This window comes from Oryzias latipes, chromosome 7 (genome assembly GCF_053564925.1).
Source record: "Oryzias latipes strain Hd-rR chromosome 7, Olatipes_Hd-rR_3.1".
Taxonomy (NCBI): domain Eukaryota; kingdom Metazoa; phylum Chordata; class Actinopteri; order Beloniformes; family Adrianichthyidae; genus Oryzias; species Oryzias latipes.
The window spans coordinates 35,298,778-35,322,926 of NC_136243.1; the positions used below are offsets into that span (position 1 = coordinate 35,298,778).

Sequence of the window (24,149 nt, forward strand, 5' to 3'; positions counted from 1 at the left end):
ACTTTCTAAACTTGTGTGTACAGTTTTTGTGTGACGAGAGCAGCAGTAAGAAAAAGCTCATCTCAAAGTCTTAAACGGAGGAGAAGATGGAGCAGAAGATGGACTGCCCCCCCCCCCCCCCCCCCGCAGGAGGAATTATGGGGGGGAAAGCAGAAACGACAACAAAAGAAGACGAATGTGAGGAGGCTTCTTTCAGAGCAATTTATGAAAACTCCATTTTTATGGCAGAGTACAAAGTAATCCAGAGTACACAAAGCTAATGCCAGAAGTCGACTGTCACTGGTAGCAACCAACATGTCACCGTGGTAACAAAAGATGCTGCCAGTGAAGAAGAAGAAGAAGAAAAGAGAGGGGCTTTGAAGAGGAACAATACTGTTTTCCTTAATCATTACTAACTCCGCTGTAAAAGGCAGCTTTGGGCCCCCAGAGCCTCCAGAACAATACGAGAGTGAAAGCCCAGGTTGGGTTTCAGGCTGAGGACACTTCTGTTTCAGTTCTGGAGGCTGCCTCCAGACAAAAAATCAATAGACAGGTGATGAACATCTACAACTTTGGTTATTTTATTGTGTTTTGCTTTAGAAAACAAAAAGAATACACCAACAAATATTAGCATGAATCTATGAGAAACCTATAGATGTAAACATTTCAGATTCTCATTGAGAACAATAAGATCAGGTCTGAGGAAGACCAACAAAGACCTGAACTCCTGCAGCTCCACCTGTTTAGCAGAACTCATTTTCCAAAAAGAAAAACTTTTGAACCTCAACAAAGGTGTTGATGATTGAAGTCACTTTACAGTAGGAGGTTATTAGTCTTTGGACACACGAGGAGCATATCTGTATAAACCACCTTTGGTATTTGAGAATAAACTTCTACCATGGGCCGAATGAGTCCTGCATTTTGATTGGCTGCAGGGTGTGGATTGTAAAGTGATAATGGACACCTTCAAAAAATAAGGACTTTGTCTCTTTGAAACAAAGTTTAGCTTCATCATCTGGCCAAAAATAACCTGTAAGAGGTTAAACTTTCCCTTTGGTTCACTTAACATGATGTTTAGCATATAAACCACTTTCCTATGCTGCAGAGCGCAGGTGGAGAAAGCTCTGTAGCCGTTACCATGACCAAAAATTTAAAACGAAAAATTAAAATTAAAGTACTAATAAGGGGTTTAATGTCTATTTCTTTCATAAGTGAACATGGTAGAAGCGGGAAAAGACTTGATAGAGAAAGTGGGATATAAAAAGACGGGAGACAAAAAGGTCCAAAAAAATAAAGTTAGAGGATCAAAAATGAGGATATTTGAACTTGTATTGATACAAATGAAGAAATGAAATCAGCTGGAGGAGTTAACTTCTGGTTCCCACACACATGCACACGTGCACACACACACACACACACACGTGTGTAAATTCTCACCTTTTTTCTACTTTCTCTTACGACGGTTTGCCCTAAATCTATTTGACAGCTTTCCTAAACACGATGACTGACTCCGTGTAAAAGTTTAATCTCAATCGTTCTCATCATTTATGAATACCAAGGGGGGGGCTCACAAGGGGGGGCCACATGTCAGAGCGCCTATGATACGTTTTTCTTCTCTTCACAGCGGGGAAGCTGAAGTGTGTCGCACACTGTGAGTAGAACGCTCTAACAGAGTGGAAGCCCCGCCCCTCAAGAACACGCGCGTCCGCTCACACACTCCTGAAATCGATATTCACGGATCAATCTGAAGAAGCCCCGCCGTCCCGGTCGAACCGAAGAAAGAAAAGGATGAAAACTTGCCGCTCCGCTCCAGCGGTCAGGACAGATGAGTTTTTCTGCTCCTCTGTTTTCATCCCACAGCCCCAACTGCAACGTTAGGAGGTGTGGAGTGAAATGTATGCCACAAACTAAACCTTCTAAGTTGCATATGAAAATATTAAATATTTGCTTTCAAATACTTTTTCTTTGCTTTCGAATTTGATTTTTGTTTTTCAGTTTTGTTGTGTGCTTTCAAAAATATTTTTGCAACACAATTGTTTTCTGTCTCATCGCCCTTTTTTCCTACCTTTGATTTTTCTCTCAGCTGTTGGACAGGACAAGTTAGAAAAAACAATAAAAAAACAAAACGTGGTGGCATAAATATCACCACAGAGGGGGCCCGACAGCTAATGCTGGGATGTTAAACCCCCCCCCCCCGTCTCAGCATTCTGGTGACTTCCTGCTGGGACCCCCTCCTCCCATGGTGTTATCAGGCGTTCCTGCAGGGCCAATTAGAAGCCGGCTCTGCCTTTTAACTTCAATAATATCTTAGAGCATTATGTGCTCACCGCCTGCCTGCTTCACCGATGGAAACGTGACCCTGCGGATCCCAAATCAGTCATCTAGAACAAAAGGGAGATAACGAAGAAGCTGGACATGAGCTCGTCGGAGCCATTAAGGGGCAAATTAGGAATATTAGAGCTGAGCGCTGGGGGACACTTGGCGCTGGCGCCTCAACAACACGAGGATCATTTTGTCCTGTCCTCAGGTGGAAACTTCATATCCTCCTGTCCTAATTGAGTCATGAGAGCAGGTGCTGCACGGATTTGAACGGCGGCGTGAAAGGCTGCTAAGGAATGCCGTCAGAAGAACGGCGGCCTGTGAGAGGCATGTGTCAAAATGTAGGTTTTAATTAAGATTTCCAAACTGGAGGCAAACCAAAAGTCTGAGGCGGTTAACACTGATCATGAACGCCTCCGCCAAATAAATGAAGAGCCACCCAAAGGCAGTTTCTTTGAAACGCTGCCTGATCACGATTCTTCCTTCATTATTCACGGGTACAGACTTCTGTTTGCTTGATGAGTGAAATTATCTAATCGCTCAGGAAACATTTCTATTGTGTTCACATAGTATAAGCTCATTTCGGCTCGTTGCCTGAAGCAGCCTCGCTGGAACAGGGACATGTTTACCACTGCGCTGCATCTCATCTTCTCTTAATAGCACTCTGAGGAGAACAACTGCTGGAGTTGTGAAAGCGGAAAGGCTTTCCATGTTCGCCTGCTGCAAGTTTTCAGGGGCTCAACAGTTGGACCCCTCCTTGGTTTTTCAGAGGATGACCGGTCTGGACACAGCCTACAACTCTGGAGCCGTGTGTCTGGTACACACAAAAGCTTTGGCAGCTTTTTTTTTTTACCCCAAAACCGGAATATTTCAGTGAACATTAGTAAGTCAGATGTCTCTTACTAAATTGTAATACCACTGTCGAACACTAGATGGAAGTACTGGATCTTTTGTTGTAGCTGGAGCTGATCAAACATGGAGCGGCTATAGCATTCACGAAATGCGAGCCATGAACCTTATAAGTCTGACATAAATCTGCTTGATTCAATAAATACATGAATCCTTTTCTTGAGTTTATTTTCAGACCAATGTTCTTTTTGTTTCCGCTTAATGTGAAACAAATAATTATTAAACGTTTGCTCGGTTTAGGTTACAATTTAAGTAAAAAAAAAAATTCATAACCAAACAATGCTGATATTAAAATGGAAATTTGACCAATAAATCAATAGTAAATGTAATAATCTTCTATAAATGTAAAGGTTCTCGGTTGTTTGGCATCGCCATCCATGGATGAACATTTTCTCCGGATTATCTTGGTTTGAATTGATTTATTTCTCAGCAACTGTGGCAGGAGATTGAAATAAAAGACATTCTCTGAACTACCGTAACTCTTTGACCATATGGTATAGTTTATATAAATATAAAGGGTTGCATATCAGCACAAAGCTGTTTTTTGGAATTATGTTAATCGGACAAATGCTTGAAGAATCACAGTAATTGAATCAATGTCCACACTGGAGCTCCGCTGTTAAAGGGTTAGCGTTCTTGAAGGCGATGAAGCCGATGCTAAAGACAATCCTGAGACCCGATTTCCATCTAAATACTATTCTGTGTGTCTCCTCCATACAGACTGAGGCACCTCTTCCGTTTAGCCACCTCTGCTACATTTGGTGCTTTCTTTGCCTTTTAACAAGCTGGAGACCTGCGGCGCCATCGTGGTGATTTGTGGGAACTGTCCTGTGCTGCCGACACGCCTCTGACACGCCCACCTGGTAATGTGGGGGCAAGGATGAGCCGTCCAACAAAAGATGAGTCAACACCCAAACATCGTGCTGGGTGTTCTGTCCTTTTTTATTATTTTAAAGGCTGATCTTCTGCTCAGAAGATAAAATAACGGACAGCGAGAGCTTTAAACGTGTTGGGAAAAGCGGCTGTTAGTGTTCAACTACATGTTTGCTTTGAAGTCAAACAGAAAAGGTGGACTTTGGGGGGAATAAATGTTGAGGCTGTAATCCTGAGAGCTGGAAAGACGCTGGGATTGATGGGAATGAGACGCTCTCTGGCGGCGGTTCTCCAACACTCCAATGAAAAGCCATCGTTTCAATTCAACCATTCAAACAAGGACTAACAGCGACGCGGCTGACCAACCGCCTTCGCCAAGCTTCCCCGTCAAAGCCGTCTCTGGTCCAACAACAGGACTCCAGTCAGACCGACCTCCTCAGACCTTCTCCGCTGATTTATTGCAGGCAGAGCAGGAAACAAGCCTATCTGTTGCCTTTCACCGGCCTTTCCTCCATTTCACAACAGCAGAGGAGGGAGGAGTTTTTAGTGTCAATGACCAACAGACCTAAAGCTTAATCTGCAGATGTGGAAACATGGCAGAAATGCAGACTTTAATTAGACATGTGATGAATGCTGAACCACATTTTCAGCCCATTCCACATTTTTCTGACAATGTCAAGGGAAAAAAGGAAAGAATGGGAGAATCGAGCAGCATTCATTCAAACGTGAAACACCAAGATAAGCCCTGTTTTCTAAACGTCTTCTTTTGGAAATAAGAAATCTGAAACTAAATGAAGGTTTTTTTTTTTATTCATCATCACCTGTTTTAGTTCCTGAACGTCAGTTCAAGTATTTAAACCACAAACAGGTTAAACCACAACGGGACAGCCAGAAATGTTGAAGGATTTTCCTTCAATGCTCATTTTGGAAGTCCTGGCTGATGAATCGGCAAAGTCCTGAAAAGCCAAGAATGCAAGATGCTTCTTCTTTTACTTCCAGCTGCTCCCTTTAGGGGGCGCTATTTTTATTTTTTATTTATTTTCTTAATTATCTCCTTTAGAAATTGGGAATTGAAATGCCTGCTGAGTCCAGTTTGAGTCAACCCTGAGATGTTTTGCAGAAATACAACAGTCTGGCGTGTTGCTTCTCATGAACCTATGGAATGACCCCCCAGTGATTGACAGGCAGACGTTTCTGCAGATGTTTGATCTTCTGCACGGACCGGGGCTGAGGAACCACTTCCTCCTTTGCTCATGGAGAGCAGCTGACTGTCACCATTTAACTTCATTCATTCTTTCCCCTCCAGTCATTACTTTGTGGCGGGCATGTTTCTGCAGTGATCACTAAATAAATCCCAGTGGCAGCAGGCTGCATGGCTGAAGAGCAGGGGCCTCATTTATAAACGTTGCGTACGCACAAAAGAAGGCGTACGCCACTCTCTACGCAATAGTTGAGATTTATAAAAAGCAAACTTGACGGGAAAATGTGCGGTCCTTCACGCTCTGACCCAGGCGTACGCACAAAAACGGGTGAAATGAGAAACGGCGACGCCGTCGGCAGATGGAAGAAACACGTGAAAGTGAAAATGACAATACTGCCTCTCAGAAATAACATGAGGACTTCACAAAGCAAGTCTGACAATTAACAGCTACACCAACACCCGTTTGATCGATCAGCAGTGAAACAAACAAAAAAAATCAAACGAAAATTACAACAGAAATTCAAATGAACACATATTTGCAAAAAGAAAAGTGAAACATGTTCTGCAATATTGGCATATTGTGCAATTCATCCTCATAAATAATATATTTAACAGAACGAAATAATGTACAAAACTGATATTCCCGTCAATGTGTCCGTCTGGCGGAGCAGATATAGGTGCAGACAGATGGATAGATAGAGAGAGATGCATTAATTGTCCACTGGGGAAAGTTGTTTTCATAGTAAAATATTTCTTCATAAGCTACGGAATTATGGTATTCATGCATATGCCTTTAGTTTGTTTTATTTTTGATAAAACAATGTATGGCGTATGTCTCAACCATTCAGAAAGCAACAAGAAATTACATTTGCGCTGATCAATTTCCCATTTCCACGTCGATTATTCCCGACATCTGTAGCTTTTCAGATGTAATTAAATGGATGGAAATAAAATGCCCCATCACAATGCGTAACGACGCACAATGGCTGATCTTGTGCTCTTAGAAGATGTGGGAAATGGAAGAATTCGGAGTGAACGTATCTTTAGACAGCAAGAAGACTTGTTGGCAAACGAGGACGAGTGGCTTATGAGCCGGTTCCGACTTCCTCTGTGGGCTTTTGGGGGTGTGTCACCCCGTGCATCTGGCGCGTCGGTGTCCCCCTCCGCCTCAGTCACCACTCCACTGAAAAGGGATTCCCCAATTATTGCCGCCAGTCTCTCATCAGGAGGGGTCAGCTCCGGTGTCCCCCCTCCCGTGGCAGACACATTCTGCTGGCGATGCAGCGCCAGACGTTTTTTTGCCTCGACTTTGATTTCCGACCATTTCTTTTTTATTTCGGCCACGGTCCGAGGTTGTGAGGCTGCAGCATTTTCGGCGTCTGCCACCGTTTGCCACTCACGTGCCTTTTTGGCATTAGTAATGCCCACACTGTGCCCTCCAAACAACATTTTTCTCCTCTTTTCCACCTCACCAACGATAACTTCTACTTCACATTGAGTGAAGTTACGTTTTTTTCATTTCCTCTCCGTGTTTGGCATGGTTTCGCAATAAATGAATATTCATTTGTGGGCGTTTCACGGACTATTTATGGGCAACTATGGGCGTGTGATGAGGCCGCAAAAGCTGCGCAGCATTTAGAATTGGTTGTGATTTATTAAGGGAAAGATGCGTAGGATGTGCGTGCGCACGGTTTTATAACTCCGAATATTTCTGTGCGTACGCACGTCCTATGTTTCATCCGTACGCCACTTCTGACGCAAATCCTACGCAAAGTTTTATAAATGAGGCCCCAGATGAGCCACACTTCCTGCGTTGTTTGCTGTGTTTAGCTCATATTCCAGAGACAACTGTGTGGAGCTTCGTCCAACTTCCTGCCTATAAAAAGTACAACAGAATTCTGTTTAGCAAACCTTTAGGGTCACCTGCGTACGGGAGTCCTACATCCCATAATAAATGTGTTCTGTTTGCCGCCCTTCTCCCCTCGTGTGTGTTTTTGTGTCCTCAGTGTGTTTTTGTGGCTGCATGTTGTGCATTTAGCTGCATGCATTCATTCAAATCATTAAAGAGTGAAACTACTCGGACTTCTACAGCTGGAGCATCTTCTGTAAATAGTGGGAAAAGGGGCAAAAGAATTCACACGTCAGCACGCAGATAGAGAGACGTGTTTGGATGTTGAGCGTGGAGAATTACCAGCATTACTAGAATTAGTATCATCATATTTTATCTTTCTTCTTTTCCACATGGCTGCCTTCTGTTGTTGCCAGAGATAATTATGGCGCGTCTGATGGCCTAAAGCCTCCATAAACTGTCATTAGGGCCGTTCTCTCTGGATTTCCCTCCATCATTCACCCTCACGTTAACCTCTCAACAGTTTTCTTTTGACGGTTCTTTCCCTCTTTAAGAATTACGCCTCTGTTTGGTTTAACCCACAGAGAAAAACTGACCTTCCCTCCGTATGACTCCCATCTCTTTATTCCCCTTTTGTCCGATCTGGGCGGTGATCAATAACAACCATCAAGCCCGCAGTGGGATCCAGTGTTTAAAATAAGGCCATTTTATTTGTAAAGTAATCTGATTACTGTTTCTGTCGTCACAACACCGTTCTTAAATGTCACGAGCGGCGCCTTAGTTTAAACAATTAAACAAACCGTCTTTTGGACCGAAGGAGAAACTGGGCGGGTCGACAACGGAAAAAGAGATTGTGATTGGCTAAGGGACGGTCATGATTCATGGCAGCCAATCGGAGCACAGACAAAGAAGACGTTGCAGAAACGGTGAGTCTGGAGCAGATCTTTAGAAAGTTTGCATTTTGGGGTTTTGGTCACATGTGTTGACATCATTTCCTCCCAAGAGGAAGCTGAAAAACCCGCTTCAGATCAAATAAAGTCAAACAACATTATTTTACTTCCATCTTTTTACAGTTGCAGCTTCAGACTATTGTCTGTCTGTCAATCACTCAGTCAGGACCGTGTCAGTGGTTCTTTTCATGCTAAGCTGAATCTATGCTCCAGTCTTCCTGGTTTCGTCACAGTACCGATGACATCATCCTCTTCTTTGTGACATTTCTTTTTGTGACATTTCAGCGTCTTTGAATGGAACTCGAGCTGCTTTTACTCCTAAACTCACCTGTAATTTGGACATATTTTCAAACAGCATTTTACAAACCAGACGATGTCACTGGCAGTTAAGGCATCTCCATTTTGGAAAGAAGTGGGGGTATTTCTGTCTGCGTGTGCACGTTGCGTGGGTACTTACAGCAGGGCCCTCTGCGCAGCACCTTAATGCGCCGCTGTGCTTTGCACTGGGCTCTCTCCATCTCGCACTCGTTGGAGTAGGTGGAGGAGTCGGAGCCGCAGACGGGAGCCACCAGGGACGGACAGTCCCCCTTCTTACAGACGCAGTCGGCCTTCGCCGGGTCGGCCGGGTCGCGCTCGCACACGGCGCCGAAGCCACACAGCATTCCCCTGCAGCCTTTCAGACACAGACGAGGGAAGGTTAGCACACAAAAACACAGAAAAGACCCCAGAACCAAACAGCAGCTTCAGCGTGTGACATATTTGGAGGTTTTGTGGAGCCAGAACGGGTGAAACTGGAGCAGATGATTCAGAACAAACTGGAGTCAGACCGCTGAGCACCAAGTCTTTCAGGCTTCAGAAATCAGAACGCTTCAAACTTTGATCCTCAACCTCCCACTGACGCCTCCCTCCGCTCGTGTGAAACAGCAAACAACAACACGCCTGCATGTGTGCACAAAACATCAACTCAAAGAGTAATTGACCCGTACGGTGGGAGCTACAGCTGCCGTGGCTCTGCGCCCACTCACACGGCGGCGGGGCCGCCAGCTGGCGTGGCGTCCTTGGCTCGGCAGCGGGGGCGTTAACACGGGAGGCGAGCTCTCACAGGTAGCCAACCTGATTGCAAATCAATGAACAACAGATCATCAAAAGCGTGTTGACTGGTTTCAGAGCTCCCTGGCTGGGGAGAAGAGGAGTGGACCCCTGTCCCACCTCCTTATCGCTGGCCCACAGGCCACAGACTCGGACTAAATAGAAGTCGGCGCCTGGTTGGGCTCACTGGTGAGGCGTGTTTGTGGTGCTCGAACGACAACCAGGCAGTCTGATACAGAACAAACGCACACAGGCTGACACACGGACAAAAACACACTGCATCTGCCTCAGGCGTCTCATTCTGCTCACACAGAAACACAATGTATGTGTGTGTGTGTGTCTGTGTATGAGTGTGAGTGTGCAGAGTGACAGGTAAGGAGGTTGGTTTTGACTTGCACACTGGTCCCTGTAGGGGACCGGCTGACATCTACCTGAGCTCCCACTGTCTTGTACATGAAGACAAAGAAGTGTGTGTGTGTGTGTGTGTGTGTGTGTGCATGGAGCCATCTATGAAGGCATTTCTATTCCTAGCAGCGTGTGTGTGTGTGTGTATGAGAGTTGCGGGTGTGGGAGTGCGCGTCCGGCTGCAGGAGCGAAGGCGCCGTCACGACCGGCCCGCTGCTCCGTCTTCACTTCTCACCGTCTGACACAAAACCACAGAAGCGGCTGGAGGTGAAGTTTAATCAAATGGTGTCAGACGTGCGCAGCAGAAAGTGTCTGACGGTAAAACCATTTCTCCGTGATGTAAAAATAAGGGCTGATGAAAGAAGCAGAACCAACATTTCACGAGGAAAAGAACTGGAAGCAGAGATGTGGCGGGGATTCCAGATCAGTTTCCCTGTAAAGGAATCCGGCCGTCGCCTTGAGCTAAGCAGACTGACAAAAGACTGACAGCAGCGCTGAGGGCTCTGCCCAGGTAAAGGTGTTGACTGCAGGTTTGGAGTCAGTGCATCACCCGCATAATAAAAGACTGGGAGTTGTTTTTCTGGGAAATCCCCTCCTGACACCTGACACTTTTGACACATCCAATTTCTCTGGAGCAGGAAAACTACAACGAAAACTTTGGCAGCTAATGGGAACGCCGTTATCCGCCCTAACGGCCGGGAAAGAAAAACACAGCTCAAGCAGAAGCTTCTGGTGGCAGCATATTCCAGCAGTGCTGGTTCTGACCCAGTTTGACAGAAAGGAGAGATTCCCTGGAGGCCTGATGCCAAGACACCGGAGGACCACTCTACCTGTTCCGGTTATGCTCCTATTTTACAAGCTCCACCAATGAGATCAAAGCAAAGAGAAGCTTTTTCCACCTGCAGCAGGTGAGTTTATCAGGCCTTTTGCATGGATGTAGATCAGGTCTGTGGTTCTGGTTAAGTTGGTCAGAGATCTGCCCACCCCCTGCTGGTCCAGACGTGGTTCTGTGTTTGGGTGAGTCATCGGTTAAACGCCGCTCGGCGTCAGAACCCAAAGAAGGCTCCCCGAGCATCAGCTGGGAATGAAAGCGGGAGGACAGAGCTGCTGTGATTAAAGCCCCGGCGGAAAAATGTCACGGTTTATAAGTTCAAAGAAAGTGCGCCATATTTCTTTGGTGGCAATTTTCCACCTTCTATTGCCGGTTTTGATGCCTCCAGATACAGTGTGGGTTTGTGAGGACGCACGCTTAAGTGTAGCTCATGGATCAAAAGACACACAAGCAGGCCTCCCCTTTGAACTCGGCGAGTCTCATGGCTCCAATCTCATCTTCGGGACGGGAGGGTCCTGAGGACGCCAGTCCTTCACCGCCTTTTGTCCCACACGGCGGACATTCAGAAGACTCAAAGAGACGTCAAGCAGGAAGTTCTGTTTCTGTTCTCTCAGCTCTGCTAAAAGCGTTCAATTGTTGCGCGTTTAACGTAATTTGTGTCGGAAAGCCTGAACACGACAGCCTTGAACACAGAAGCCTAAAACATTTGTTTGCGTGGTTTTACCTAGACTTTTTCTCAGAAATGGTCGGTTGAATGCGAATTTGCAGTCACTCTAGCTTCAGTCCCATTGTTCTGCGGCGTCGTTGCCAGTGACTGTATAAGAGAACTGGACTTAGTGGCCCCGCCCCCCTGGGGCATTCCAAGCAGGAAGTACCCACGAGCACAAGTTTTTCCAAATATAAACTGACCAATCAGATGCCTCAATGAAAGCAGGTAGAGTCTACTGACTCCCACTTCAACATTCAAAAGTTCTGATTGACAGATTTGAAAACGCTGGGTTTCAAGTGGCAGGGGTGTGGCCTTCCAACAAACTCACTTCTGATTGGAGAAAGTGGTTGTCATGGAAACCTCGACTCAGATGCTCTGTGACCAATCTCTGCTTACTGAGGACGTCTGGCTCCAGCATGGCGGCGTCTGTGTCGTGAGCGAACTGGGCTGGAGCCGGAGGTTTTCTGTGGATGACGTCACACTCGTTCACTCCGGTTCTGAGACACCGTCAACAGACGGCAGAGCGAGAAACGGGTCGTTTCCAAACGTAACGAGTGTTGACACAATGCCAGCAACACTATAAAAAAAACGGCCACTCCGGGGAAAAACCTCAGCGTTCCTTGGAAATTATTTAAGAGCGGCGCAGTTTGGCTCAGGTGGTGACAGGGGAGGAGAAGCGAGGATGAATAATTAAAAGTCCTGCACTTTACATGAGCGAAAAGAAAAGCTCCATAACTGCTGGGGGGGTTAAGGATGCACACGTGACGGTTCAGATGAAGCCGTTTGTCCGCTTCAACAGTGACTTGTTACCCGCGTGAGGAAAGATGATGGATGGAGATGCAGCTTGGTGGCATCTCCACCACATCGCATTAATGTTGATTACGCTTAGAGTCATTAAACTCCAACGCTCCTCGGGGACATCTTCCACTTACTCCTCAATAAAAGGTCTCTTTCTTTGCAGCTGACACTAAGTAATACAAATGCGCTCCCCAGCCGGGCAGCTTTTAGCGGCCCCCCTACTCTGTCTTTTTCTCTATACTTCTCTTCATAAGGAGGCTCTAGCCTCTCTATCATTGTAGCTACACCAAAACACCTTCGCAGGGACGGGGACATGTTGCCATGGTGACGCTCTGCGATGCAATCGGCACAGAACAGGATGGGATTGGAAACTTTCCACAGAGGTGCCTTATTTATGCAGACATGCAGCACAACATTAAACAGGTTTAAAAAGATTTTTTCACGTCCAGATTTGAGGAACATTCTCTTTCTTTTTTTAACAAATCTGAGGATTTGAGAGTGCAGCTCGCAGGCGGAGAGGATTTTCTCCACAGCCCAGCCCCGTTATGATTAAGTACAGAAAAGAGTCTATAGGCGGTGCATTGTGTCAGCTGCAGAGCCAATAAAGAAAGCAACCAAACCCAAGGCAGCAGCTTTACCTGGTACAATATCTGAGGGGGAAAAATCAACCCTACATGGCTTCTATTGATCTGTGCTGCGTGTTCCTCGGGCACAAATGCAGTCAGGTATTGATCTCACAGCAGTCTCCCAACACTGAGGGTTAAAATTAAAAAAGAAAAAGACCATCTCATCTTAGCAGCTCAAAATGAGAAAGTGCTTCTTCGGAGGAGTTGAAATAAGAGAAAAGAAATGAGGCGGAGTGGGCTGAAAGTGGAAAACAAACAGCTTTTCTGGTGCTGCTCGGCTCTTATCACGGCAACAGAAAGGCAAACAGAGTCGAGCAAAACAAGCAGCAAAATGATGAGTTTGGGGGCTGAGAGTGAGCGCTCCATTCTCTCTATCGGCACAAAGGAGGGGATAATCAATTTCCTTCTGCGGTTCACACCGGAGCCGGTCCTGATGCTGGACAAACGCGGCCGGTACCGGCAGCAGCTCAGTCTGTAAGGGGAGATGGACCGGTCAAAAACAGAGGGAGGGTGGAGAGATGGGGGCCAAGGTGTCCACTGGGGGTGGGAATCTGTGGGCACCTAACGAACTAACTACAAATCAGAAGCATCGACTGTATGTGAGATCTGGACTGAGGGACCCCTCCCCCCTGGGGTTCCAAACAGGAAGTACCTGCTGGCTTCAGCCAAAATCCCAGACTTCTGTAGTTCTGTTGGTCAGAAGAACAGTTCTGATCCCTTTTTTCAAACATCATCTTGATAATCCTCTTTTATGTCGTTTTTTTCTATAGTTCCAGTTATTCAAGTTATGAACTGACCAATCAACTACCTCCAAACGTTACCCCTCCGCTTTCAAGAGGAGGGGTTGTGGTGCCCCAACAAGCTCCCTCCTGATTGGCGAGTGTGGTTGCCATAGAAACCATGACTCCAACCGACTCGGACCATTCACTGCTCATCAGTGACATCTGGCTCCAACACGGCAGACAAAGTTCAGAGGAAACGTTTCGATTATCAATACATATCAAATCTTTGGATTTGTAAAAAAGGTTTTCTCTCCACCAAAGTGCACTGGAACTGAGTTTAGCTAACAACTGAACGTAACATTTCCATCCAGCGTGGCAGTGTGCGATAGGATGTGGCATGTTTGTTGTGTACAACACAACTAACGCACAGCGTGACTGTAGTCCAAACCCCTCTGACCGACCACATTGAAATAATGCAGCTCTCAGTGAGGTCAGGGAGGTCACACGGGTGGTGTCCCATTTCCCACCCTAACCCCTAAGTACTAAAAAAATATATAGTTCCACACTATGTAGTAACTTGGATTTCAAAAGTCATTTGGACACCACCCTCACTACTTTTTTCTTTTTTTTTAAAACGGTGAATATGACATCATCGATTTCACAAAGTTCAAATCTGATTAATATGAGCATTTTATAATAATCGTTTATGAGTCCACTGTCTTCTGAAGTTGAAATCATTGACAGTTTATTAAAAAAAATACATTTAAATTCAAACGCAATGCATTGTGGTCTATATTTGTAGATCTAGCGAGCATCGATGCACACTGGTTTTTCGCAGGGACTTCTGGGTAATTTCTAGTGCAATGGATTTGAAATGGTAGATCCAGACAGCACTAGAAAATGGAGAACGCCCTATCTAGTGTGTAGGGAAGGAACTCGGACACAGCGGCGGTCTGCAAGGTCGGCCATGTTTGACAAACGAGCTGCGCCTTTCAGTTCCGCCTAAGACTTTTATTTTAAATCACACGAATGTGTTATTCTTGATTATTCAAAATTAATTCAAAAACGACACAGAATTATTAATGGATCATAATCAATGCATCTGATTATAAACCCCCTCCAGGTTCTACCCCACCCAAACAGAGACTCTCAAGCATGAGTGAAGCAAAGTGAAGCTCCACATGCGTCTGAACAGCAGTCACTGCGTCTGATCTTTGACCTTTTTATATATAGGTAAATTCGGTGTCCATGACGACCAGAGGAAAACTCTGCATGTTTGCGCGTAGATCCTTCTATCGCCCCTTTTGCTGCGCGGCCCCGGCAGACGCCGTCACTGCTGCCAGACTTCTATTTCTGGGCTCCCTCGGCTCCGGTTACTTTTATCATTTTAATGAAGTCCCACTGGCATTAAGTACAAACACAAAAGCAGCACACAAACACACAAAGAGTGTTTTCAAACACGCTTTATTATCCAGAAGGTTGCTGTTAATTTTAACGCCTGCCAGGAGTTTTGTGGCTGCAGACCAAAGGAAGGCGGAGCTAAAGCAAGCGCCCGATGACGCACACGTGTCACATCCATGACACAGGCGTGTCTTTATTATTCTGCCCTGCATCCCTTTGTTTTTGCACTTCTTCCTTCTTTCTGCACCTCTGAGTGAAAATGTTTCCCCGCCACAAACTTAAAACGTGCTGCACAGCTGCTCCGCGGTGAACGCCCCCCACCCCGGAAACAATGATGACATCACAGCGGGAGAAACCCACAACATTTCTTATGGGGCTCAAAAAAATATTTCAAAATCCACTAACGAAACCAAAACACAGGAAGATGTGAAATTATTATGGGATGGCCACAGGACCAACTGAAACCAAAGCTTCATTGACCTCTGACCTCAGGAAGAGGTCGCCATCTTGACCTCTACAATTAGCTTCTACAATTAAAGTCCTCCTAGGTTTTTCCATCCATCGCCTTCTAACTCTCTGAGCGTTGTCAAGAAGCTACTTGGAAAAAATGTTGGACTTAAAGTTTGTAGATTTTGAACGGCGTTAGCGCGGTGAGCTCCCAAAAAGCTCCGTCCTCCTGTTGCTCGCACACTATTGTGAAATGAATCGTTGGCTCAATCTGAAAGAAATGATCCGATATACGATGTGAACATCTTAGGAATGTGGGCGTGGTTAATAAAAAACCTCTGTTGTCAAGGAAATCCAAAAGTTTACTTTTGGATATTCTTCTAAAAGTTATGTAGACCTGTCCGTCACCCCCAGACGACCAAAATCTAAAATGGTTACCATGGAGATAAAACCAACAGTCCATTAAAAAAAAGTTGTTTTTTTCCATGAATTTCTCTCTACAGCTCTGGCCGGAGGGGGCGAGTGAGGGGCGTGCAGCAGTCGCTCAACCACGTCAAGAGGGGACAGCGGGGGGGGGGGGTGGTGCCTACGGGCCACACCACACCATTTACGGCTTTAATTCTTCTCATTTTTGCGGGAAACCTTCAGTAACTTCAATCACAAATGTTGATGTTTTAAAGTAGATCAAGATGAGCGACTAAAGCCATCAAACCTTCCTGCGACTCTTCAGAGACCGCGGCACATCCTCTTCCCGCAGTGCACCATGGAATCCGCTAACCTGTTTGCTTTCAAACGGACAGAAATCCTTCAGAAAACATGCTTTGGTTTCTCCGCACACTTCTTCCCCTTCTTTCATTAACTTTTCATGCACGCTGCCAAACATCAGCTGCTGTGCTTTCTTTTTTTGGCATTCAAACCATGGAGCAAATGCATTTTTCACACCTACTTGGGTTTGCAAAGTTATTTTAGACCCTGGAGCGCTTCTCTGCTTCCTTCACTTGTTTTGGCCATATGAGAACCCTGCGATTGCCAAAGCAATTACACTGAGACCTTGTTGAAGAGAGCTTTCAAAATGTGTCTGAAACCCAACCTCAGGGCCGTGCGTGCAGCCCAATGTCAGAGGGGGCTGGTTCACTGGTAAGACTGTCTTCCTGCATCGGGTTCTGCCCCCCCACGCCTGGAAGAGTCCACCCGTCCGACCATCTCCACAAGCTGATTCCACATCTTCCCTCTGAAACCTGCAGCAGGCGCCGCGTCTCCATAAATCAGGCCCACATTTGACAGTCGTGACAGCTTTGAACGTCTGCCTTAATCACGCTGGTTATCTGAGAGAAAAATACATGATAGGCTTGGAAAGAAAAATGCGGTAACCAGAGAGAAACGGCGGCGGCACGAGAAGCAAGCAGACGGGATGAGGAGGTGGAAAAACTAAAATCTTCTTCTGGTCCTTTTTCTGGAGATGCAGGTGAAGTGAACGGCACAGTTCTCAAAAGGGGGGGGGGGGGTCTCTCATGATGCAAAGTGAAAGAAAAGAAAATCTGTGCGCTGAACTAACTTCAGTGCTTCAAAGTGTTTCTTCGTCTTTGTTTTATAGTTCTCTCTTCAGCCCTGCAACATGAATAATAGAAGCGGCGGTGACAGAGCCCTATTCTGTCACCTCGCATCTTCTGCACAAACTCAGCGGCAGGCGGACAGGAATTCTTCCTGAGAGCAGATTACAGCTGCTCTGCAACATGCATGAGGAGAAGCTGCATGTCTGCGGAGCACCCAAACGTGTGTGTGTGGGGGGGGGGGGGGGACGCCATCAGCCTGTCAGAGAGCGTCTGACCCCTCCCACGAATTACGCACAAACGCTGAACATTTACCTAATTCTCAATTGAATGGGCACCGGGGGGGCTGTTTAAGTCAGCAGAGATCTCCCATCACCTCACCTGACACCCCCCCCCCCCCCAATATTTAAATGGATAGTCTGTATGTTGGAAGGGGCGGAGCAAATCTCACCTGTCTGGGTGGATCAACAACTTCTGCTTCCTTTGCATTTTCACAAAAACGAAAACGACACTAAGACCCAGAAAGGTTTCCCTGCACCTGAGTGAAGACATGACAGCACGCCATGACAGCACGCCATGACAGCACGCCACGATTGAGAGGGAGTGGTTTCCTCTTAGATAACGCTTCAGTTCCTCTCCCCAACATCTTCTGATCTATATTCAAAGCGTTCCCAGTGGTCTTTTAGATACGATGATGCCTTTTTTAGCCAACATCCATTTTTAGGACATAGTTTCTTCAGAGCGGCAGGAGCTCATGAAAAATGTGGGACAACCCCGCCCCCCTTCCCTTCCCAAAGCTTGTGGCCCCGCCCAGCTTATTTGCTATGTCACAAATACCATCTTTTTATTGTCTGCTCCTGATTCACAACAATTTGAATAAAGAAATCCTCAGAAATGCAATTTAGAGTTGAATTTACGTTCTAAATGTCCTCCATCCTCAGGAAAATGCTACAAAAACATGTTAAAAACACATCAGTTAGCTTTTCAGGACTTTCTTTTGGCATTCTCTCCTCCAGTTAGAGTTGAGGGTTAAACCGCAGATGACTCTGCCCGCTCTCTGCGGTAAAATGACGAGAATAGGCCCCGCCTCCTCAGAGCAAACCAAATACCCATATAAGGTTTTGCGTTTTCCAGCTGTTAAAACTGCCCAGGTTTGAGTGTAATGATGGCAGTCTCAATCTATTTAAACAATTATTAACTTCAAAGAATCTTTTGGAAAAGATTGAAAAATGTTATTTATTTCGTTGCACTAGCTTTTTAATCGCTAGACAGGTTTGGGTCTTTTCAGTGATCCTGAGTTACCCAGCATGCATCTCTGGTAGCGTGAGAGCACTAAGGAAGGAGGCGGGGAAACTGAAACCTTCATAATCTGATCTGTTCTAGGAAGAAGCGGCATCAGCGCCGCCCTCAGAACCGTGACCGGAGCACAGACGCCTCCAGACCCGGGCCTCCTTTCAGTCTTTAAGCCCCACTGAGAAAACGGCGTTGAAACCTCATCAAGACGCGTTTCAGGAGCCGCTCGCATCCACAATGACTGACTGATTCCAGAAATGTTGAGAATGATGAGCAGGAAATCAGTTTTTCACTTTCAATTTCAATAAACGAAGCCATCTGAAGGCCTGGAGGTTGTCGTGTTAATCCCAGATTCATTCAACTCAAGGAAGGAGAAGGAAAGTTTACAAAAAAACACTTTACAGGCACAAAAAACAGCTAAATAAATAGGTCAGCCTTCCACCAGCAGTCATTTCCGTTTGAACAGGATTCTGTGTTTCTGGCAAAGCCTCCCAGAGAAAACTGGAGCCACCAGCAGTTCCCTTTAACGTGAAGAGACAGAGCGGGAACCGGCCTCCGTGCCGGATCCTTCTCCAGAGAGGAGAAAGGCGCTCCGTTTCTCCCAGAGATGCTGGAGGCAGCCCAAGTCGGCGGCAGATGGTAGCCGGATGAGACTCAGAGACAACCTGGCAGGGGCTTGGAAGTAGAGCCAGGAAGCAAAGGCTCTCAAGTGCTGAGCTGGTCAGCAGCGGATAAAAGGGAGGCGGCCCCCTCCATATGGTCCTCAGCGCTGTGCCTGATCACAGAGAGGAGCCCACAGACACGCCGCCATTGTCCCTGGAAGCATTTCAGCTGAGATGGAGAGGAAATAGGCAAATCGGAGCAGAAAGTTTCAAAGTTGGAAGTGGAGCTCAGCTGAGGAACCTGAGAGGAGGAGGGGGAGGAGGAGGAAGAGGAGAAGGGAGGAGGAGGAGGAGGAAGAGGAGATCCATCTTCATGTCTTCATGCAGAAGCATGTTTAAGATGCAGCAGGAGGGGGCTTCATTTTCCCATGAAGAATAAAAATGTCTGAAGAAAAAGGTTGGAAGCGGCGCCGTCGCCATGCATCCTTACAGAGCGAACCCCAGCGGCCCCCGGGGGCCCTTCTCTCATTCCTCCCTCCCTCCCCCCACCTCCAACCTCTCTACTTCTCTGATCAATAGCCTCGCCCTCTCCATCGATCTGGCCACAAATCACTTCATTTATTTTATCTCCGCCTCCCATTTTATTGCAGCAAACCACAAAGAAAACAACAACAAAAAAGGAGGAGGAGGGGGGGGAGGAGGTGGTGTCACCGTGTAAATAGGGACATCCTCCTCCCTCAACCTCCATCCTGGTTCCTTTTCTGCATCAGCCTGAAGCTGAACAGGACGCCGCCCGTACTTGAGAAAACGCCCCCTTTCTGAGCTCCGCCTTTCTGACATCCGCCCTCCACCACCACCTGAAAGGTGGATCTGGAACAGGATCACCTCCTTTCTCCCAGCAGGCCGCTCTGAGGCTCACAGACGGGACGGGGACGGTTAACTTTAAAGGACAGAGAGGGAACAGCACAGATTGGGATTAACGGGCGGCGTTCCCGCTCTGCTGCTCCAGCGGCGGCGTTCCAGCGGCTCGCCTCAGCCGCCCGCACTTCCAATTAAATGCCGGTGACACAAAAGTAGCAGAAAAAGAGCTACGCTTTTGTGCTTTTCATTAGCACTCCCCGAGTCTCTCTGTGAGGCTTTGTAATATTTCCTCCCAGGGAGGAAGAGGAGGGTGGGATGAGGGGCGAGGAGTAATATGGAGCTGACTGGAAGAGTCTTTAGCTCATCTCTGTTCATTTGTCTTCATTTCCGCTCCCTGGAACACTTAGCCCCATCGGACGTGCACGCCTGTGGCTGTGTCGTGCACGTGCATGCCCACATTCAGAGCCTGCTGCAGCGCACGTGGAGGCGCATGTTCCTGCGTGTGCTGATGGAATTATACGAAAAATATAATTAACGTTTTTGGTGATTTCTAAACTTTATTGATCAGAAATGTGATCGACTGAAATCAATTTATGAACTTCTTAATAGTTAACATATTTTTGATCACATGAATGAAACCTAAACATTAAAAATGTGTCTTTCTATAGCTCTCATATATATCATTGCTTTAGTTGAGGTTCATTAATGTTTGGTGGAAATGTGAGAATTATCTTTTTGTTTCCTTGGACATTAGTTTCTGCAGAGCGGCAGGAGTTTCCTGTAAATTCATCTCCATGTTGTGGACCCGACCGTTGGCGTGATGCAACCCCACCCCCCCTTCCCCTCCCCGTTGCTGACAGCTCTCTGTTTTCACTCCCTGCCACTAGCTTACGGCCCCTCAAAGCCCCAAGCTAACATTACCAATAAGTCCAGCCGTACGGTTCTGATCCAGATTCCAGCTCGGACACGGAAAACAGAGACGTTCATGGATCTGTTGGTCTGCAGGTGGATGATCAGAATGGAGCAGAGCGGAGCTTTTTTCATCTGCTCCTGATTCACATCAATTTTAAGGAAATACTAAGAAATGCTATTTTGAGCTTAATGTTCTTTGAGAAAGTATGAATGATTTTCTCCTCCACAGAGATTAAACAGCGGAGAAACAAAAGGACAAACCCAACCTGAAGGGATGAAAACCTGCCAGGACTCGGCACCGGCGGCGTCATCCATGCATGGTCCTGCATGAGTGACAGCCGACTGGATCACTGCAGAACAAGGAGGTCGGCTCAGACTGACCTGATGGAATCGTGACGCGGCGCCGAATGGCGCCCTTTGTTTGAGTTCATGTGTTTTCTGCTAAATTAGACAGGAAGCGGAAAGACTCGACAGCAGCTGGTTCAAGGACGTTTAGGCAAAGCAGATGTTGGCAGAACGATGAGAATTGAAAAACAAAGCATCCAGGAACCTGAATGTCCAAATGCATCCTTTTACTTCAGGTGCATCTGATTTAAAGTGGGCACAATAGCTGTGAGAGCTGGCAAGAACGCCAAATTAACGGTGAATTCCAATGCAGTGGTGTGACGGTTTATTGCTCCTGAACTTCTTCCTGAGCAGGACAGCAGCTGAAAGAAGCCGTCTCTCTGTTTAAAGGAGGATTTCCTCTTTTCAATGGGTCACGCTCGGCTGGCGGCTCGCTGTGGATTTCTGTATCACCTCTGGCGCCGTGCACCAAGTTTTCATGCATGAGAAGCTCTAAAGGATGTTCAGCTGAATATGCAGACGTATCCATAACAGATGACAGCTGTGTGCAAATAATGACAGAATTAAAAGAGGATAATAATGTGAGAGCATGAAGTGAGCTGAAAAAAGTTCATCAATGGAGATGTTCATGCAGAGATTTAGGAGGTTTTCTGTTTTATTAGAAAAAATCTGCATTTGTGCTAAACGTCTGATGAAGCGACGCAGCAAATGGATAAACAATATGCACATAAACAAATAAACGTGGGCGGGAAAACGTTCAGGTGATGGAACGTGACGTTTGGCAGCAGCTCTGACTGATTACAGCGTTTTCTATTGGAATCTCCATTTCCACTGTAATGTAAAAACATATGGCGGCTAATGGGCTGAAGAGGAATTAAAAGGTCAAATGTCAAAGTGCAGAAAGGTTAGCCGCACGTTTCCTGGTTCATGATAATTTCCTCCAGTTTAACCACATTTACAAAGAGCACAGAACTGTTTGAGTCTGGAGGAAATGAGGCTCACGTGAAAAAACAAAACAATCGTCTGCTAGAAGAAAGAAGATTGACTAAAAACGTAAGAGAATCAACATTTATGTTCTACGTTACAATAACCTCAGCTTTTTTGAAAAATTCTAAATCCCAATCAGCTCTAATTGCAATACTTGTGTGTGTGTACCTGTGTGTGTGTGCACACGCATGTGTCTACGTGCATCTCTGTTTTTATGCGTGTATGCATGCTCATGTGTGTTTATGTGAGCAGAGTTGTGTGTTTGCGTACACAGGTGTGTGTGTGCATGCTCATGTGTGTATACGTACACAAGTGCCGTTATGTGTGTTCGGGCACAGGTGTGTTTATGTGTACACAAGTGTATTTATGTGTAAACAAGTGTGTTTGCACAGGAGTGTGTGCACAGGTGTGTGCATGTGCAAAGGTGTGTTTATGCATACACAGGTGTGTTTCTGTGTGCACAGGTGTGTTTGTGCGTACTCAGGTTTGCGCTTGAGTGCACTGGTGTGGTGTGTGCACAGGTGTGCTTATGTGCACACAAGTGTGAGCATGCGTACACAGGTGTGTGTCCACAGATGTGTGTGCACAGGTGTGCGTGCAAGTGCACAAGTGTGTTTATGTGTACACCAGCGTGTTTATGTGTGCACAGGTGTGTGGGTGAGTGCACAGGTGTGAGCATGCATGCACAGGTGTGTGTTTCCACAGATGTGTGCACAGGCGTGTGTGCACAGGTGTGTGTGTGCATCTGCACAGGTGTGTGTGCATGTGCACAGGTGTGTGTTTGTGTTCACTGGTGTGTTTATGTGTACACAGGTGTGAGTGCACTAGTGCGCATGTGTGCACAGGTGTGAGCATGCGTACACAGGTGTGTGTTTCCACAGATGTGTGCACAGGTGTGTGTGTGCATCTGCACAGGTGTGTGTGTGCATCTGCACAGGTGTGTGTGCATGTGCACAGGTGTGTGTTTGTGTACACTGGCGTGTTTATGTGTACACAGGTGTGCGTGTGAGTGCACTGGTGTGCTTATGTGTGCACAGGTGTGTTTATGTGTACACTGGTGTTTTTATGTGTGCACAGGTGTGTTTATGTGTACACTGGTGTGTTTATGTGTACACTGGTGTGTTTATGTGTACACTGGCATGTTTATGTGTACACTGGTGTGTGTGTTTGCGTGCACAGTTTTCTCGTGCTCCACATTGATGTAATTATCTCTCTGACTGGCCAATACCTCCTTAATTAGAGTGTTTAACTGTGACACCTCTAAACCTTTGCGACAGCCCCATGCATGAGCCCGTGCACGAGCCTGTGCACATTCAGAGGGGGGCCTGGGGGTGAGCAGCTAGCATAATTAATGGCAGTCTCAATACATTTCTATGACGGCCTGAAAAGACGGCGCGCTCCTCGTGCGCTCTGGCTCTGTTCATTGTTAAATAAACATTATGAAGAGTCGGATGAGATGATGATGCGCCGCAAACACACTGATTGCTATGATGGACTCTGCAGGTCCAGCTTTCTGAACATTGTCACAGCAGGAAACCAATAGTGAGAAAACACAGGGAGGCATGTAAATCGATGCCTAATTGAAAGTGAACAACAGGTATTGTAGATCAATGAAAACATCTGCAGCCAGATTTATTCACGCCATCAGAAATCAAAAAGGCCTGAATCACTTTTTCAGTTCAAGCGGTCAATAACAGGAGAGATAAACTGATAATGAGACACGTCATGGAAGGAAACTCATCTCTATGCAACAGCTAAATATTTATCCTCCCAGTCGTTTACTTGAACAAATGATGACATCATTTCAGCTGGTGAATTATCCTTCAAACAAACACTGTCGGATTTGCTTTATTTGTGCATTTTTCCACAATTCTCAGACTTTTTCAGCCAAACAATCAAATGCTTCATTGAAAAAAACAATCAGGAGATTAATCCATGATGGAAATAATCATTAGTGTCGCTCTGCTGCTCGTTCTCTACAAACATGTGGAGAAGGAGCTCAAAGTAAACAGGAGGATGAATCCAGACTGATCTGCAGTTGAAAAAGGACCAACAGCAGGGAGGAACCGTGGACAGGAAGTGGACCGCTGGAAGTGGAATGGGAGCAATGGGAGCGATGCATCGTGAACCGTTTGACCTTCACGGGGAAATAAGTCAACTTCAGCAAAGTTTGGATCAAACGAAAAGGAGCGAGCGAGGGCGGGAAGACGTGAGAGCTGCTGCTTTCAGCTGCTGCACAGCTGAGCAGCCGAGCATTTTCACATCCATCCCAATCTGTCCGTCCGTCTGCCGTCGTCCTCAGCCATGGAAACAACAGATACCCCTGATCAGCGAGGGGGCCTAGCGCTAGAGTGTCCGCCCTGAAATGGACATGTCCAAATCCAAACGATAGGACTCCAAACTTCCTGGTTGACTCTCAGCAGTTAAGGGTTGCAGAGAATCCAGGCAAGAACTTTCTAACGCCAAGATGTGACAACTGATGGGACTCCC

The 24,149-nt window shown here is 46.4% G+C and overlaps 1 protein-coding gene across 20 annotated transcripts in view; it reads right to left on the reverse strand.

The window, feature by feature from the left end:
- agrn (agrin) overlaps positions 1-24,149 on the reverse strand; it is a 241,860-nt gene that overhangs the window by 101,320 nt on the left and 116,391 nt on the right. For all 20 annotated transcript variants that reach the window (XM_078949690.1, XM_078949682.1, XM_078949687.1 and 17 more), the window contains one exon: positions 8,538-8,753. In XM_078949690.1, coding sequence (XP_078805816.1) covers positions 8,538-8,753 — 216 coding nt within the window. The remainder of the gene's footprint in view (positions 1-8,537; positions 8,754-24,149) is intronic.